The 20,287-nt window shown below is 37.8% G+C and overlaps 1 protein-coding gene across 1 annotated transcript in view; it reads right to left on the bottom strand.

Moving 5' to 3' along the window:
• CD96 (CD96 molecule) overlaps nt 1-965 on the bottom strand; it is a 31,252-nt gene extending 30,287 nt beyond the window's left edge. Inside the window, exon 1 of the mRNA XM_083361416.1 lies at nt 676-965. Within this exon, the coding sequence (XP_083217542.1) occupies nt 676-724 (49 nt within the window). The 5' untranslated portion in view covers nt 725-965. The remainder of the gene's footprint in view (nt 1-675) is intronic.
• Between the last annotated feature and the right edge of the window lie 19,322 nt (nt 966-20,287).

Here is a 20,287-nt window from a genome sequence, read left to right as displayed (position 1 = left end):
GGTTGTTTCCTGTTCCTCTGGCATGAACTTTGACCTGAGCTTTTGAGCATGTCCTTTTGGTAGTCTGATGATGGTGGGTTAATCCTATTATGTCCTAAAGGTCATGTTTTTAGAGTTTGGGTGGGGTATCTAGATTTTAGGGGGTCTTTGTCTTTCTAATCTCATCAGCTCCAAGCTTCCTGGCCCCAACCTTTCTGAGTAGGATTATCAAATCTGCGTTTCTGCAGAGCTGGCCTCTGCCTGGGGGAGAGGGCTGGGGCTGGTTTCTGGGGGCTGGTTTCTTTCTCCATTATTGTATTCTTTTGTGAAATATAATATTCTGCTTTTTAATATTCCCCAAAATATTTCTTTCTCTGGGGGGAGTGTGCTGTCCTCCTACACACTAATGAGCTGATAATGATTTCATTCTTTAATTAAGAACATTTTAATTTAATCCCATAGTACCAACAAACTTTTAATCCTACAGTTTTTAGAAAATTCACGATTGAACTAAGCTAGTTTGGTTCTTAGAAGAACGATCACCTTATAAGAACAAAGATCCAGCAATTAGAGCCAGAAAATATAAATTTGTATTTAAACGGAAACAATAATCATGTATACTGCCTTGTGCTCTAACAAGGAACTGAAAAAACAATTTCATACACCAAATATCATCATTTTATGGAAAGAACTTACCATTGAGGACACATGCTAGGATGAGTAAGTAAGACAGCTGAAATCCCATCTTCCAATTGTATAAAAAATAAATACTGTTAATAACAGTCTGTCTCAGTATTCAACAACGGATAGCTTCATTCCTTCAACAGTGAGTATGCTTTTCATACTTTCTTTTTCGCAAGTTTGAGAAGAAACATACTTACAGGAAATGAAACCACCCACTGAGTGTGTTTTAAAAATGTAAATGCATTCTGCCTTTAAAAAATAGAATAAATAAAACCTCATGCTATATTAACTTGTCCTACTGCCCAAATATTATTAACATGTCAACTTTAAAATTCAGTTTTCAGTGAAACATTCCATAGCAACTAATGACAATTGACAGTAGAATTTAAAGCTCATTGAAAAACATGTAGACTGATTAGTGATAAAATATGCATGATAACAATGAGTGTTTGATCATTATTGGTGCTCCTTCCCTCACCCTTCCTTTTTATGCTAGAAATTCAACATGAGGCACCTGACTTTACAGTGAGATCTAGACTAGATAACTCTGGGTACATGAATTTGACTATTCATAATAGTACTTAAATAAAGAAAAGCTTTACCAGGAAACCACAGCCTTGGTGGAGCAGTGGGCTAATGCCTCCTTAAGTAACACCAGCTGCCTGCAATTATTGCAGGTTCGCATCCCACCAGGCTCAAGGTTGACTCAGCCTTCCATCCTTCCGAGGTAGGTAAAATGAGGACCCAGATTGTTGGGGGCAATAAGCTGAATTTGTAATAATGCCGCTTGGAGGGGATGTGAAAGCCCTAATAAGCAGGCATATACATAGAATGAAGGCTACTGCTAAGCTTGTAAGCCGCCCTGAGTCTTCGGAGAAGGGCGGGATATAAATGGAATTAAAATAAATAAAATAAATAAATAATGAAGTCTACTTTCTTAGAGAGTTTTATTGATCAGTTTAGTGTACAAAAATGTTTATTAGGGATTCTTTACTCTTCACTCATTACATGGATCTATTTTTGTGGATCAGAGATAATATAATACCTGAACAAAAACAAAACCAACAAAATATCTGACCATTGGTGAAACTGAATTACATAGATTTGGAGCCAAATCTGGGAAACCTCTTTCATTTTTATGACGTTGAAAGAAAGTTGAGATAGCACGTGTGAAGTGCTTTAAACAATCTAAAACCTTATTTTTAAAAAACAAAAACAAAAAACAAATTAGAATTACATTTTTTCTGGAATAGGGAATTTCTGACCTGCTGGCCTATTTTAAATCATTAGCTTTTATATTGCAGGGTATTAATTTTGTGACACAATTGTCTGTTTTCTGTATAGCTTTCTTCAGATCTTCTCCCCGTATCCTTTCTCTCTTATCTGGAGGAGAGCAAGAAGTCAGCATATACCCTATCTACATGATTCACTAGAAAAATAGCTTCATCACAGTTGTATTGATCCTATAGCTATTCATCACAATTGAACATGACAGCACACACACAACATGATATATGCTATGAGCACAAGTGGTTTGATCTATCAGTCTCAATAGTTCGGAGGTCATAAGTTCCTATCCTCAGAGAGGCATGCAGAAAACCATTATTCTTCTGCATTGGCTTTGAGTGGACCGTATATGCTGACACTTGTCATACCACTGGGAATTTACAAGTCAGTGAAGATAAGAGAAGAATAATTTATCTTGCTTAAGCTACGACACACAGGATAAGTAATTATTTAGATGTGAGATAAAAGAAATCAGCAAAGGGTGAATTTTTCAAAATACATTTTGGATTGCCAGCATTATCTTTTTGAGGGGTTCTTGATGCTCTCTGAGCTTGGTTGTGGGTTTTTCTTTTTGCAGATGTTTCATCACCCAAACTAGGTAACAACCTCAGTGCTAGTGATTATCTTTTTGCACTAATGCTTCTTTGCAACTATGAAAGTGTAGCAGTATCTGCCATGTAAGAGAGAATGCAGATTTTGTGTGTATTTCCTCCCTTTCCTTACGATCTTGCAAAATCTATGCAAATCTAAAGTTCCAAAAGATTTTTTTTATTGTCACTGCCTTATAAATGCTGAATTCATTATCAGTGAAACAAGAGTTTGTTTATGTGTTTCCATGTAATGGAATAAAGAACGTAATAAGGAATAGACCTAGTTCCCAAAACACCTGGTGGTTAATGATGTCCAGAACTCAAGAGGAACATCACATTCCTCCAAGACCTTATTTTCTTTTGACTTGTCAAAGATGGAGGTTTTTGTGGTTTTGGTTAGTTTATGTCTCCTCCCTAAAATAGTTTTGTTTTCATTTCCATCCAAACTCTATTTTATCCCTCCTACACTACCTGACATTTTATGTATGTATTTTGGATTTAAGGATGGCTAAGAGCAAAGACAAGCCATCTCTTATTTCCTACAGTCTGCAAGTAACCTTAACAATGTTAACATTTTCTGGCATGGATTAGCTTTCCTAATCTGTCTAATTAGAAAGACTTCACAATCAGAGTTTACTTCCATATTATTTCTGCAGATTTAGGGAGTGAAAATGGAATTGATGTGGAAGTGCCCTGTGAAAGAATGATCCAGTAATTTTTCAGTTTATATTCCCATTATCTCCACTAACTATAAATTATCTGGACAGTCAGTAGGCTCCTACAGTGGGTTCTGTCCAACCATCAATTCATCACTTAGGTCAGGGTGTCAAACTTGCAACTTGTCATGTGATGTATAGTGATGTATCTTGATTTTTTTTCCATTGCCTGCAATAGGGTGGGCACAGTTTCGCCATGATGCATCCAGCCCACAAACTGGCAGTTTGATACTCCTGACTTAGGTGTTTTGGTAAACAGAGTTCATTGCTAACATTCAAATCTACCTGTTTTTATTACAACATTTTCTAGTACCTACTGTATAGGTCAGAAGGGAAATAAATAAATAAATAAATAAATAAATAAATAAATAAATAAATAAATAAATAAATAAATAAATAAATAAATCCTTTCATTTAAAAATCTTTCTAAGCTATAGATTATGACTATAATTTTATTTCATACTACCATGTGGTCCTACTATAACCATAGCTTGAGGATTTGAGAATCAATTTCTGCAGTTTCTAACCATAAAACAAAAATATCCTGCAAATAATTCAATATCATGACAATGTATTTATTACCCTTTGAAATTCACAGTTGTTTCCCAGAAAACAGTACTGAAGAATTGCCAATAGGTGGTGATATAATATCATCCACTTTACATCGCTGCAAAAAACAAACAAAAAACCCTAAATAAACAACTGCTGTTATATATTAACTTTGCGTTTAGAGAAAAGCAACAGGACTTTTTTAGTTATATTCTGTAGATACTTTTACTTCCAGAGTAGTAACTATAAACACTTTTGGAAAAAAAATTCTTACCAATTCCTCTACTTTATCTTTCATTTAGGAATCAGATGAGGAACAATGGGAGGATGGGTTAGAGCTGGTAGGAGAAGGATACTTACATTAATTGCCATACAATTCTTTTTGAACAATTATGGCTAAGCTGCATCTAAGAAGATCCCAGGAATTCAGGCAGTTGCACAATAAAAGAGCTCTTGAACTCTAGGGACAGTTTCAACTGTTTTCAAAGAAAGCATTTTCTGAGAATTTGGAAGAGCTGTTCCTGCTCCAGGCAAGAAATTATTCCCTTGCAGACAGACGTGCTCTAAACATACTTGACAGAAACTTAGCTTCTCACTAAAATTGGGGAGAAAAGAGTATACTTTGAAATGGAAATAATATTAAATGATAAGTTTTTTTAAAAGGGTACCCTAAGAATTTAAACAGCTAACTTTAATTTCACAGCTTCTACTGTATTAAACATCTGCTCATATGGCAATCTTCTTTTTCTCAACATCTATTTATTTAATCACTATCATCCATCCAAAGTACATAACCACATAACTGCATTTAACCAGAAACAGACTATATGAAACAAGGCAACAAAAATGGAATGGGAAAAGTGAAGACAAACTGGGTTAAAAGACAATTGAAGCACTGGTAGGGGAATATCAAAGTCATCCATGAAAAAGAATTATTTGTACTACATCATGCATATGAGAGGGGGGGAGAGAGGGGGAGAGAGGGAGGGAGGGAGGGAGGGAGGGAGGGAGGGAGAGAGAGAGAGAGAGAGAGAGAGAGAGAGAGAGAGAGAGAGAGAGAGAGAGAGAGAGAGAGAGAGAGAGAGAGAGAGAGAGAGAGATTGTCAGGACGCCCCCAATCCACGTCTTAGGAAAACAAAAACTCTTGGAGTCAGTTCTAGTCCAAAAGGAATTTTTACTAGAACATGCTTGGTTGTGGAAATACAAGACAGGACTTAGTATTGTTTTACAAATTGAAACTTTATAAAGGGTTCCCGGTTCAACCCCCCTTTCCCTCAACCCCATTTGGTCAGACCCCATCATTTTATTTTGTGTCATCCCTTTCGTGGGAAAAAAGGAACTTCGAATCTTTATGGTTATTGCCTTCTTCCTCTACAGAATTAAAAGAAGACACAGGCCAGATGCCTTCTTCTCTAACTCTCCCTTTTGATCCCCCCAGTTCAAAAGGTTCCCTTGGTCTTTGAAATAACCTAAGGCAGGCTGAATCCACATGCGCTCCTCCTTCATCGGGAGATGGCAGAATCCATGTGGGGGGGATAATGTTTTAAACATACATTTTTGAATGTGATATAAATGGATTCTGACAGAGATCCCTAAATATGAAATGTTATCCAATAATTCATCAGCAATTCTAGGTAATTTGTCCTGTAGCCACCAGGTCTCACAGGTTTTTTTATCCATTATTCTGCATTTGGTCTGTTAAAAGATTCTCAAAAATACCCTGGATTGTAGCTGACTTTATAGGCATCCCAGCTGGAGAGGTAGCATAGCCCAGTCTATAAGAGTATATTATACTTTAGAGAATTTCCTTCACATCTACCCTTTGGAAAGTAAATTATGACTGAGTTAATTTCCTTTCCAGTCTAACATTTATTTTTAGATTCTAGTCACTATATATTATGATATCTTGTGGTCTAGTATAATTTATACACACAATCATCTAATTTTAACCTACAACTAATGGTAAAAAATAACATATATAAATCACATTTATAAAATAACACGATCTATTTGGAAGTCAGTCACCTTTACTATAACTGTGAGTCTTAACACAGCCACTTAACCTGTCTTAATTTTATTTTATGGTGCTAGACAAACCAATGACAAAAAACAGCATTAAAAGGTCACCAACATTTTGACAGATATCAAGGGTCAATATGTTTCCCTTTAAAATTAAAATATCCTGCAGCACGCCTGTGAGTTTGCTGCAGGCCTCTGGCACTACAATGTAGTTTGGGAATTGTGGGCTGCCATGAGAAAAAAAAAATTACGAAAACACCATGAATTGACAAAATTTGGGAAACTTGTGGCTTAACTCTTATTTCTCAAGTAGCCCTGGTAGTGAGGAATGCTGATTAGAATGGTGGTTTAACAAAATCTAGCAGACTGAAACAGAAGGCTACAAGATTCTGAATGATAATTCTCCTGAGAGTTGATTAGATAGGCAAAAAAAGATTTGCTGCAGGTGTTGCCTGCCAAAATTGTCAATGCAGTTTTCTTCTGTACATGATCGCTGCTTTTTATTTCTTAAATTAATTCCTTTATATGATCTCTAGGTGATCAAGTTAATTCAGTGATTGCCATTGTCCTTTTAACTCTGCTGACAACAAGTTGTCAGCCTTCTCTTCCTTGGACTAAAAGCAAGTTAATTCTACTTCGCTATTAACATCTTGCATTTCAGCCCTCTGTACTTTTGGGGACTGTTATCTGAGCATTCTCTAGTTCATTAATCATCAGAAGTTGTCAAGCCTAGACAACTCTTTGATTCAAGAGGAAGCAGGGAGTAGTATCTATTTTTTTTGTTCTTTACCATTTTATTTCTATAATTTTTTTCTTACTATTTAGTAGAAGAAAAACTATTCAGAGCCCCAAATATAGATTGCACCTAGGGTCTTCCTCTAACCTATTGTTTACTTCAAACACACCTAATTTCTATGACTGGGATTTTTTGAAACTGATGTCAATCCTGTATGAATATGGCAAGTCCAGGGGTCAGCAACCTGAAATAGTGAAAGAGCCACTCGGAACCGGTTCCCTCACAAAAGGAAAAACTGGGAGCCGCAAAAAAAAAAAGGTTGACTCAGCCTTCCCTCCTTCCGAGGTAGGTAAAATGAGGACCCAGATTGTTGGGGGCAATTAAGCTGACTTTGTAATAATGCCGCTTGGGGGTGTGTGTGAAAGCCCTAATAAGCAGGCATATACATAGAATGAAGGCTACTGCTAAGCTTGTAAGCCGCCCTGAGTCTTCGGAGAAGGGCGGGATATAAATGGAATTAAAAAAAATAATGTGTGCGCATGTGCGTAAATGCGCGCATGCGCAAAAAGGGTTTGACTGAAGAGTGGAGCCAAGGCGAGATATGCACCTACCCTGCATATTTGAATTGATTGGTTGAACTTTTTTAGTCCCACTTTTTTTTTGGACTACACATGGCAGAGGACTGGGAGCCGCAGGAGATGGCTGAAAGAGCCGCATGCGGCTCTGGAGCCACAGGTTGCAGACCTGTGGGCTAGTCTAATCTAGGAAGAATGTTGTGAGTCATTGAAGATGTTGTATTCAGCAGTTATTTATTTAACATATGTCATACATTCCCAAGGAAATCTACACAATGCAGTCCTGACAGCCTAGATTGATAGTTCATTCTGTTTGGCTTTTGCACACCTATCCTTGGTACACCGCAGCGACTGAACTTCCTTTACACCAGTCAATTAGTGGTGCTCAGCCTGCTGACTCTTTCAGGCTTCTCTGGTGATTTTGCCTCTCCTTGCCTCGCTTTATGTCGTGTTGCCTCGTGTCCAGCCAGGTCCAGCGTCGACTTCTGCTTTCTTGCACATGCAAATGCAGTTTTTACGATCAAAGTGGTACCCATTTATCTGCTCGCAATATTGCATGCTTTCAAAATGCTGGGTGGGTAGGAGCTAGGGCAAGGGTAGGCAACCTTGGCTCTTTTATGACTTGTGGACTTCAACTCCCAGAATTCCTGAGCCAGCCATGCTGAGGGGAAAGGGAGAGTTTCCAAGCTGAGCCATGCTGGCTCAGGAATTCTGGGAGTTGAAGTCCACAAGTCATAAAAGAACCAAGGTTCCCTACCCCTGAGCTAGAGGTTGAGCAACAGGAGCTCACTCCATCTCATGGAGCTGGGCTTGAACTGCCAGAATGCAGACCATTTCTGACCAGCAGTTCAAGCATCATTAAGTCGCTGTGCCACCACATCCCCTTATTCAGAACTAAAAAACAGGTTTTAATCAATTCAAATAGAATTTAAGTCAATGAATTGTAAGTCAGTGCATTGTGGCCATTTTGTGAATAAGCCAAGCTCTATGGCACCATTTATAATAACCCTAAAAACAGATTTCCAAACCAACTTCATACAGATGTGCCCAAGTTATATTTTCAGTGCTAGTGTATATATGGTTCCCCACAAGATGTTTTCTACCTTTAAATATGAAATTAGCAATTTTGTTCTTGATCCAAAGCATAACAAAGAAGGAAAATTAATAGCAGCTACTATTGTCATCCTATGAGGCAAATTCAGGTTCTTCCATCCAAAATGCTCTTTAGTAAAGCTGTGTCAATATCTCTCTTGCCATTTTCAGCTTTTTGATTTTATTCACAAGATGCTTGAGAATTTTTCTTGAATTCTTCTTGATGATGTTTTAAAGTTTTGTGGGAAGTGCTGGAAGACAATCCTTTTAGAGTTACTATTTGGTGATTCAATTTTTCTATCACTCTGTCACTTCCCTGGATGCTTATACTTCCCAATCTGAACAAAGCTCAACAGCAGCTATTCCCCTGTGATTTCTTCCCTAGAGTGCTAATTAAAGCAAGGGAGGCCAAAAGAGCACATGATTCTTGGAAGGATAATTGCACAAAAAAAGCAAAACATTCACCCATACATCACACATGTTGCATCTCTAAGTAAAGATTATTACATTCTACTCAGGAGATTATCGGGATATTTGCTTCTTCATTGACAGAGTTCTTCAAAGTAACTTGCCTTTTGTCAAAATGAATGAGAAGCAGAAGAAAAAAATCTGAGCTAATTTTAACATAGCATCTTACTTTATTATTTATTATTTATTATTTATTTTATTAATTTAATTTATATACCGCCCTTCTCCCAGGGGACTCAGGGCGGTGAACAGGGCAATACATAAAAACTAATTACAAAAATTAAAATTATTAAAACGTGATTAAACAATGCCCATAAAATTAATACAATTTAAAATTGAAGTTCATTTATAAAAATCCCACCCCGTCCCATCAGGCCAGGCCAGCTTGTTTAAAGAGATGGGTTTTAAGATCGCGCCGGAAGGAGCGGAGATCGGGCGCCATCCGGAGCTTGACCGGAAGATGGTTCCATAAATCCGGTGCACCCACAGAGAACGCCCTCCCCCTGGGGGCCACCAGTCGGCATTCTTTGACCGGTGGCACCCTGAGGAGGCCCTCTCTGTGGGAGCGTACTGGGCGGAGGGAAGTTGACGCCGGCTGCAGGTGCTCCCCAAGGTATTCCGGACCCATGCCATGAAGGGCTTTGTAGGTCATTACCAACACCTTGAACCTCACCCGGAAGACAACTGGTAGCCAATGCAGCTCGCGGAGCAAAGGTGTGACATGGGAGTATCGGGAAACTCCTAGTACAACTCTCGCAGCTGCATTCTGTACCAGTTGGAGCCTCCGAGTGGTCTTCAAGGGTAGCCCCATGTAGAGAGCGTTGCAGTAATCAAGACGAGAGGTCACGAGCGCATGAGTGACCGTACGTAAGGCATCCCAGTCTAGATAGGGCCGCAACTGGCGCACCAGGCGAACCTGGGCGAAGGCCCCCCTAGTCACAGCTACAATATGGTCTTCTAAGGAGAGCTGTGAATCTAGGAGGACTCCCAAGTTGCGAGCCCTATCTACAGGAGGTAATGACTCACCCCCCATAGTGAGGGGTGGGATATCCTGAATATCCCGAGATGCCGGTACGCACAGCCACTCAGTCTTGTCAGGGTTGAGTCGAAGCCTGTTCCTCCCCATCCAGACCCGGACCGCCTCCAGGCACCGGGACATCACGTCGAGGGCATCACTGGGGTGGTTTGGGGTCGAAATGAAAAGTTGGGTATCATCAGCATACTGATGATACCCAACTCCAAAACCACGAATGATCTCACCCAGCGGTTTCATGTAGATGTTGAACAGGAGAGGCGAGAGGACCAATAAACATAAAATGTGTTATTTCACTTACAGGTGAACCCTAGTATTAAATATATTATTACCAAGTGTTGGATTAAGTTAATACGTTGATTTTTTTAAACATCTCTACTACTGTCCCCTACCTGATTCATAATACGCCCTTTTAATATTTTCTCATTTGGACTGAAGATTCTAATATCAAAAAAGAGAGAGGGTGGTGTTGAAAGAAAAAGCTTCATCAGGGTCCAGTCCAAGCCGGGAATAAATAAAATGGAAACTGCTTTAGAAAGAAGGTTGGAGTTTATTGAAAAGCAGAATCACAAGACATGAGGCTCTGGAGCAGCTGACCACACGTTGCTGGGAGTGGTGGGTTTTTATACCTTCTTGGGCTTTTGAGTTTGAGGTTGTTTTCTCAGTGTGGTTCAGTGTGCTTTTCTGGTATTCTGATGGTGGTAGGTTAATCCTATTATGTCCTAAAGATCATATCCTGCTTCCCTGAGGCTGTGGCTGATGACTATGTCCTGTGTTGGATTTTTTTGGATGAGGGGTTGTTGATTCTAGGGATATTTTGTCTTTCTAATCCCATCAACTCCAAGCTTCCTGGCTCCAGCCTTTCTGAAAGGATTATCACATCTGCATTTCTACAGACATGATTTCTGCTGAGTTTCTGGCTGGGGAAGGAAGACGTTTCTGCCTTTTTAAAAGATCTTCTCCATTATTCCTTTGGAGAAATATATTCTGCCTTTTTAATATTCCCCAAAATATTTCTTTGGGGTGGAGAGTGACTTCCCACAGTGGTATGGCTTATTTCATAAAGTACCCTGGACTGTTTGGTTTAGGACTAGGAAATAAATTTGTGGCTGGTAAAATAAATTTTGGTTTAAATGATATATAAACCTGATTTTTTTTCCAGTATCTAGCTAACTACCTATAAGTGTTTACCTTTGTGTAATCAGCTGCGCATAAGTGACACAATGTGCTCCAGCTATTGCTCTGGTATAGCTTCCCCTTAATAACTGTAGGAAAGAAAGAAGTGGCAGGTTGATCTTTAGATACCATTGCTACTTGGCTTAATTCAAGATTGTTGAGAACATAGAATTTCTTTTCAATATAATGCATTTAAAGGAGGAAATGCATACGTTTTTCAAAAGGAAACAGCATTTGCTGAAAATAGTTACTATTTCATGAAACTTCAGGTCAAGGTATACTTGTAGTTTTTATAACAAATAAAATCCATTACAAGGAGCTTGTTTTATGGAAGACAACATCATTTTATAAAAAAGGTTACCTAATCAGATTCAATTCCAAATTTACTTATATCAGAACACATAAACTGATCTGTGTACTCAGGCCAACTTTTTTTCTTTTAAAGATGATAGAAAAAATTCATTTAGCTGAAGAGACATTAAATGATCAGTCAGTCAGTGCACAAATAGAAGAATTATAAGTTTAATGTTTTTCTCTCCCACTATGGCTTGTGACAAGACTAGAAATTATTTTTAAATGGGTTCTTATTCAATCTGAGTAAAATACATACTGTTCTGATATTTGAATATCTTGGACTGTTTCTGTTCTGCTTTCATATATTACTTCCTGTGGGGTGAATGATTAGCAATAATGTGCTTCTTTGGTCCCTGACATACATAAATGATTTTGTGAGCACATTGGATACATAACTCATGAATAATAGATTGGAATTGTATAAAAATAGCACATTCTTTCTTTCTTAAGAAAGAATGAATTCAGTAGGAATGTGAACAAATGAAAACAATTAAACTGTATACTGCTGTTTCTGCTGTGTATTTATTTAGCAACAATGAGCTTTTTAAGATTTCGAATGAAACTATTTAAAAGAAAATACTAATGGCACTTGCACGGTATTTCATCCCTGAGTAGGGTTGTCATGCTGCCTGTTTTCGTAATGTAAATCAGGTTCTATTCATGGTATTTATTGTCTCTTTTCAGCATTAAATTGTCCAGAGTTCAATTTTTTTAAAAGCAACTCTTATCTTTACAGATACTGGTTTTTTTGTAGCCAATAAGAAAAGCCACAGTTATAATTGGCATTTAAAACTGCATATTTGAATATTAGAGAAGGAATATACATTGTTTTAGCCAGCAAGGCCTGCTGCAATTTTTAAGATGTCATGGGCACAGCTTCAAAACATTTGCCACAAAGGGCACAGTAAATCACAGTATATTTACCCAAAGGGAAAGCATTAAGGTTGTTTCCCATTTATTCTGGCCCATCCCTATGATTTCTATATCTTAGTTTACCTTTGTCACTTTTTTTCTTGCAAGGGATACAGCACAGAACCACCATAACTTGCTTGCATAAAATAGATCAATAGGCTGTTTCATTCAAAAGATTCCTGTAAACATAGCTTTGTCTCATGTTCCACAAATTATGTGGCACTAATTGGGGTTTGGCAATGGACCCTATGAAAATCTGCAGTTAGATTGCTTTATTCAGCAGCAGAGTTTTGTGCCCCAATATGACTTAATAGCCCATACACAAATAGGATTGATGCACAATTGCATGAGTCAATGCGCACATGCCTGTTTTGAGCTATATACCATCCCCAGAAGTAAGAGAAAGAACTGCCCTCCTCCAAGAATACCTGAAGATTTTTTGATAACTCCCAGCTGCCAATACTGAGTGATGTAGCCTGAGTGAAACAGATTGAGATCTGGACATCCGGCTATTTCTACTGGTAAAATACCTGTAGAAAATGATTTTGACATACATAATATATGGATAGAAAATTGCCTCCCACAGTATCAAAGTTTGCCTTGCAACTCAAAAAACCAAAACAAAACCCCAAACACGCCTGAATTTGAGCAGCTCCATGCGATATCGACAACACTGAACTGAATTTGCCCTGGCCATGACACTGAACTGAATTCACAAAATGCCATCACCAAATTATGATTGCTGGGCCAAAAAACAAACAACGTATAGTGCCAAAGTGCCAAAACAGAACCTAAAATGTGGACTTTGCTGATTTCCTGGCTGCGACAAATGAAGCAAAAATTCTGTCTGTAATCTAAACATACATTTATACTATTTTAGATTTTATGTATCATATCTTATATGCTATAAGCATGCTGATGCTTGCAAGTACAGACTTCAGAAGACATTTAAGAATGCTACAAACTACTTTAAGTTCAAAGGTTTAGAGCATCTTCAAAACCATTTGAACTAGAATTAAAAATAATTTTTAAAAATTACTTCTGCTAAGGAAGCTCAAGCTGGCATTGCATCTTCAGGCACAAGACATCCAAGGCCCTGAGTGTGATGTCCCTTGAGGCGCAGCCAAGATCAGGCTCCAGGGATTAATATTTCAATTCCAGAAACTAAAATCAGTTACTTGTTCCTTGATAGTGCTGGTATAGAAGATTAGCACTGTCGAGGCAACATATAAATAAATACTTCTCAAATAACATCTTCAGGATTAGCTAATGCTTGTAAGATTCTCATTAAGTCAATTATTAACACAGATGGTCAATGTGTATACAATGTGTATGACAATGATCATTACTACTGTTACCAAGATAGTAATCCAATTCATACGTTGATCAAAAATCAGTTGTTGTAAGCATGCATTATATGATTAAGCTTTTAGTCAAAAATTCGTAATTCCTAATATCTTGCTATATTCCCAATACTTGCCAAGATTTTAGTGGTATTCAATAATAATCCTTTGAGAGAGGATGAAATATGAAGCTCAGTATTCCAGTAAGTAATTAAGATAGGACAAATGGCCATGATGCATCTGAAAATATGGAAAGCTTAATCCATATCTTTCAACAAATACAGCAATCTGTACAATGAAAATCTTACAGAATGCTCTTGCATTTATGCAGCATCTGGCAAATTAATTGTGAGGGAATAAAATACCTGGATTTGAAATCTGGATTTGAAAGACCTGTCAAAGGTGGACCAGATAGCAACATCGAACAGTTTGTTAGTACCCATTCTCTGATGAAAACATCTGCAGACAGGCATAAATATTGTAAAAGATATATTGGAAAAAATACAGCTAATTCAAATAGTCTACCCTAGGCTATATTCCTTTGATCACATTTATTATCAAAAACCCACGCTTTAGAGATACTTAATAAAGAGGCAGCATGTCCATATTTATCACTTTCTTTGAATGTATAATTTGCAAATTCTCAAGTTAAAAATAATGTTTAACAAAATAGACTCCTCACTTCATCTTAGAAATTTTTGAATTGTGGGAATCTTTTACACATGCAGTTTGTCCAACAGATGGATCAATTCTGTGTTAATTCTTATTGAAAAAGTACATGTTTTCATTAGAGACCTAAAACAATGAGGTCAATTTTATAAGCAGAATGCTTTATATCTTTGCATTTCCCAGTGATTTATGGGGAAACCTCTCTTTTTGCTAAATGAAGGTAAGGAAAGCTTTGTCAAAGGAGTAAGAAAAACTTGCATTAGAACTGATAGCCTGTCAAATAAAGTCTCTGCCTAGATTCCATTGAGAAAGAATGAAAATATTTGTAAGGGTCACACATGAATAAATAATTCATCATGTCACACATATAATACTGGTTGCTGCCTTTAGATTTCCTAGAAGAAGCTATTCTAAGTTGGCTTCTTGATATAAGTTAACAGATGGACTTGGTGCCTGTCTGCTGTGTTGAAAAATAAATGAACAAAATCTCCTGAAGGACTCAATGTAAGAAATATACAGTGAGCAAAATAAAAATAGCAGGCAATCAGAAAAAAGAAAAAGACAGACCTTCATCAATTAAATGAGACAGCTGAGGGTGATATGTAAGCTACAATTACTGATAAAAAGCTTATGATAGAAGCCTATAATCAGGACCTCTGAATAAGTCAAAGGCTGAAGTAGGAGACAATGTGAAAGAACAAGGCAGGAATCAGGGCTAAACAAGAACTTATCTTATGGCAAACTAAGAGATTCGGCTCAAAAGAAGGGTGCCCTGAGCATTCCAGCTGCAGAAGTCACTCATTATGAATCTTTCTTTAACTTATGGAATGGGATACAATCCTAGATTACCGGAAAGCAAAAGGGGCTTTTCAGAGTTGCAAAGTAGATTGTATGACCCTTCAATACCTTTCTGCTACCTGCAGATCTGCTGCTACTAAGAACTTCTACTAACAATTCTCTGAAGTTACTACAAAAGAAAAAAAAATAAGAACCACATCAGAGCTCGAGAAAATCTCATTGCCGAAGCAAGACCTGGTTTTAACAGAAAATCTTTTATACATAAAGATTGATGGAAGCATAACGTTCTTCATTGAGAAGTTTGCTATCTGAATTTTTGTTGTTCATCACAATCAGCTCTTGCCAATAAGTTTGTGATAACTCCTGATACAAGTTTTTCCTAGGTTCATAGCACCTGGATCACTGATATTGCTGAGGCCCATCTCCAGAAATGAGGGAATTAAAACAGTGGACAAAATAATGCTGTAACATTAACCCGAAATTGACAAGTTTCTTCGAGATGCAGCATAGAAAGAAGTGAGGCTTTTCTCATAAATTTCTTAATAAACATAGTTTGACTTCAAGTACAGTGATTATTAATATTCTTAATTACTTGGAATTCTTTCAGAACTTTGCTTCTGTTAATAATAAACCTTTATTGTCAAAGTACAACATGTGTACACTGAGACTAGCTGAGCCTCCCCCCGTGCTCCCCCCCAACACACAGTGACAACAAACCCTCTATCCTACCACACCATGTGAACCAACTACACCACACACCGGCCTCCCAAGTCAATTCTGCATAAATTCACAGAGATTATATCCCATTCAAAAGCCAAACAGCCCATGGATAAAAGCTGTTTTTCAGCCTGTTGGTGTGGCTGGCTATACTCCTATATCTCCTACCCGATGGTAGGAGAGTAAAGAAATACCATCCAGGGTGTGAGTCATCCCTGAGAATTTTCCTCACTCTTCCAAGGCAACGAGCCCTGGCGATGTCATCCAGTGGTGTCAGGGGACAGCCCACAATGTCTTGTGCTGTGCTCACTACCCTCTGTAATACTTTCCTGTCCGCGGCTGTCAGACCAGCATACCAAACCACAATACCATACGAGAGGACGCTCTCTATAGTAGACCGGTAAAAGAGGGTCATTAGCCGTTGTTCTACCCTGTTCTTCCGCAAGACCCTAGGAAAGTGAAGCCTCTGTTGGGCCTTTCTAGCCACCTGGGTTGTGTTAACTTTCCAGGTCAGATCTTCACAGAGGTAGACTCCCAGAAATTTAAAGGAGGAAACTCTCTCCACACAGTCCTCCCAGATGTAAAGTGGGGCAGGTTCTGTTCTGAACCAGCCCTTCTGGCCTTGTAGTAAGGCAAACCCCTTTTCAGAAAGAAGAGACTGGAGAGCGTCCAAGGCTAAAAGGCATCTGCCAAGATTTAATTACGCAGTTAACAATAACACTAGAGCTTGTCTTCTCAAGCGGAAAAGTTGCTTTCAGCAACCAGCCCCTCCCCAAACACTCCTTTTATAGAGAGCTCAGGGCGTGGTCTCCCTGTGCCTCCTCCCGAGGAGTCCCATAGCCTTTCTTTGTTTGTTCCTGCTCGACTGCCTCCTGCGTCGGGCGTCCTTGAACAGGGCCAGCTGTGGGTCATCATCCTCCGCACTCTCGGGCTCACGCAGCTGAGAAGAGGTCCCCGGCTGAGGACTCTGCAAAGCCTCCAAACCATCATCAGCCGGTTCGTCTCCCTCCTCCCCCTCATCTGAGTCCTCCGATACGTCGGAGCCGGCTGTCGGACCCACAGGCTGGCCCTGAGTCACAACAGGTTCCTCCTTTTTTCTCTGGAAGTCTAACACCATCTATTTCATCCTGCCGATGTTTAGGTGCAAGTTGTTGTTACTACACCATATGGATAGTTTTTGTACCTCCGCCCTGTATGCTGTCTCATCCCCACCTGTAATAAGACCCACCACAGTTGTTCAAGAGCATATTCTTTAATAAGGCACCTGCTGAATCCAAATCTCTTAACATTCTTCTTAAAATCTTTGAAGGATTTCTTAGCCTAAGGTGCTACATCAATTTTCCCTTTGCCTTTTGACAGAGTTGGCTTAAGAGGGGGTTTTTTTCAGTCTGACAGTTCCCACAAAATTCACAGCACCTGAAGAGAATCCTACAAAACACACTTCTCTCAGAATACAATACCATGGTAACAGTTAAAATGAAACAACTTAAAAGCTAACAGTTTATCTGCCTTCCATGTGATTCAAAATATCACCTAGTCTTATGATAGGCTTCTCGTCAGACTACCCTGTAGTGTTTTTGCAACTGTTTAACACATCTTAGTCAAATTTCAGTAACCATAAAAATGGCCTGAAAGACTCTAGGGGCCGGTGCTCATCTCCGTTTCAAAGCTGAAGAGCCAGCCCTTGTCTGAGGATGTCTCCGTGGTCATATGGCCAGCATGACTAGATGCCAAAGGTGCATGGAACTCTGTTACCTTCCTACCATAGTGGTCCCTATTTTTCTACTTGCATTTTTACATGCTTTTGAACTGCTAGGTTGGCAGAAGCTGGGACGAGTAACAGGCGCTCACTCTGTTACGTGGCACTCGGGATTCGACCCGCCAAACTGCCAACCTTCTGATCGACAAGCTCAGCGTCCTAACCCACTGAGCCACTGTGTCCCTATAATAGTATAGTATAGTATATGTTTAATATTTTGGGACACTATGAAATTGTGTGATGTCACTGAGTGCTGTAAAGTCACTGAGTGCTGTCTTGTAGATAGCAAAACTTAAAATTAGAATAAAGCTGAAATATATGGAAGTTAACTTGTTTTATATCTGGACTATTATAACAGTCTTTTGTTATATCATTCCTCTTCTAACTTTCCCTCTTAGTCCAGATCTGCAATACTGGTATTTGCACTATCCTGGATTCTTTCCACTTTTTAAATACCTTCATATACTATAGAACTCTACACTGGCTCTAAGTAAGTACCATGGCCCAATATAAAATTTTAGCTTTGAGCTTCACAGCCTTATATTACAGCTCTCCATCTCAGCTTCCCTCTCTAACTTCTTGCTATATTGTTCTTCGGCTGTTTCCTTCAGCTTCACAAACATTTTTTATTGTGGTTTCCTGCTACTTAGACTTGTTATGATAAGAAGTGTTTAACATCTGATCCCTGCTATGAAATCAGACTCATAGTACTCTTTGGATAAAGGCCAATTTTAGCACATTTACCAAGGATTTAAAACCATTGGACATACTGTAATATGTAATTAAAGAAAATATCAGGGCCTGGGAAATAATGTAAAATGTTTTCCTTAGCTTGTTAGTAATATATTGATCTGGATATGTAACTGTTTATGGACTACCTAATTCTATTATTAGTAGGATATGTACTAGTGTATTAAATTGGTTTTGGTTTTAAATAATTATAAATTGTATATTAAATGGTTTTTCTTACTTTATTTTTAAAACATATTGTGATATATTGTGTAAAGACTTGTATTTGCTGGTTGTCTGTGACATTTTGTTGTTTTAATTATCTTTGAAGTGATTGCTTGTTATATTGCTTATTGAAAAATCACTATTATTAGATATCATTGTAGAATTACGTTATGACTCACACTCAATTCATTTCAGTTTGCCTACACTTTAAATACAACTGGATTTAGTCTATTTTCAGGATTATACATAAGTATTGAAATGTATTGCTTTCCAAAATGACAACATGAGCTTCAGTAACACAGAGAATTGTGGAATTTAGAGTTCCAGACCAGTAGAATGTATTATAGTAGTAAAAAATTATTGTCTTGATTTGCTTATTATACTGTATATAATTTCCTAGCTGGTATTATGCCACCACAGTATCTTACAGAAAGTGCTCCTACCAACTAACCAAGCTTCTAGTTTTAAACTGAAAGATAATAAAAAGTTTGCCAAAGCACATACTTAACTTCCAGTCCTGACACTGTCCTCAAGAAGCAAACTTTCATCTTCTTTTTAACCTTCTGTTAATACAGGTGAGTCCCTAAGCAGAATGAAATAAACCATTACACCTTAGAAGCTAAATATATAAATTCCCAATAACAGAGTTAAATGTGGGGATGGAGAGGATGTTTCCACTAAATGCGAATGAAGGGAATCTGTTCTGGATCTTTTTCTGCAGCATTTTGTTCTGAGCAACGCAATCTCTTCATTCTCTTGTTATTAATTAAATTGTTTTTGAACATTTGTCTCAGTTTTCTGTCCTTGGGCTGTAGAAATTAAATTCAAAATGATTGGATGTAGCAATTACTTTCTTCTCTTTGAGTAACAGATACATTGCACTTTCATTGCACGTTTTATTTTATTCTTTTTTAAAGGTTTTTTTGTGAAAGCAGGCATAGATGAAAGTGCACCGCAGTAAGAAGCAGCATTGATGTTCTCCTTCAGTAAAAAAAAAAAAAGAGAGAGAGAGAGTATGAAATAGATATATCTATATGAGGCTAAATAATTCAAATGATTTCATAACTGATTTATTAAGTGGAATTGCAAATTTATCTACCTCAATAAACCTTTCTATGGTTCATTCCTTCACTTATTCTATGTCTAAAATTTTGATGTACTTTAGAGATTTTATTAGAGAACTCACAGTTGGAACACCTTAAATTTGTTAGTTATTTCTTATTTCATAGTGCATATTCATGGACAATAGGAGACCAAGATTCTTAACAATAACTGAATTAAATAAGTATAAAAAAATAAACTACTGTGACAGTATTACAATAACTGCATATTAGAATATTGTGATTTTTAGAGGAAACTCCTTCAAGGAGATAGAAGAATACACACAAGCAAATTCATGTCATAATAAAAATATAACCCAAACCTTTTATTTAGAAAAAATGTTATGCAATGAGTATTTTGTAGCCTTAATATATATATTAAGTTTAGTTCTACGCATAGAACTTTAGTTCTACGCGGGGAAAAACCCGAAAAACCAAGGATCCACATACAGGCACCCGCGAAAACCTCAGAAAACACACACACACACACACACACACACACACACACACACACACACACACACATATATATATATATATATATATATATATATATATATATATATATATATGGTTTTTTCCCACGTAGAGTTGAAGGTGTAGGAGCAACGTTTCGACGGAATCCCATCCGTCATCCTCGGGCTGGTGGCTTCAGCTTCCTTCTTCTGGGAGAAGCATGTGGTGTATATATATATATATATATATATATATATATATATATATATATATATACACACACATATATACATATATACATATATACATATATACATATAT

Source organism: Vipera ursinii (genome assembly GCF_947247035.1).
Source record: "Vipera ursinii genome assembly, chromosome: 4".
NCBI lineage: Eukaryota > Metazoa > Chordata > Lepidosauria > Squamata > Viperidae > Vipera > Vipera ursinii.
This window is presented reverse-complemented; position numbering and strand designations above follow the sequence as displayed.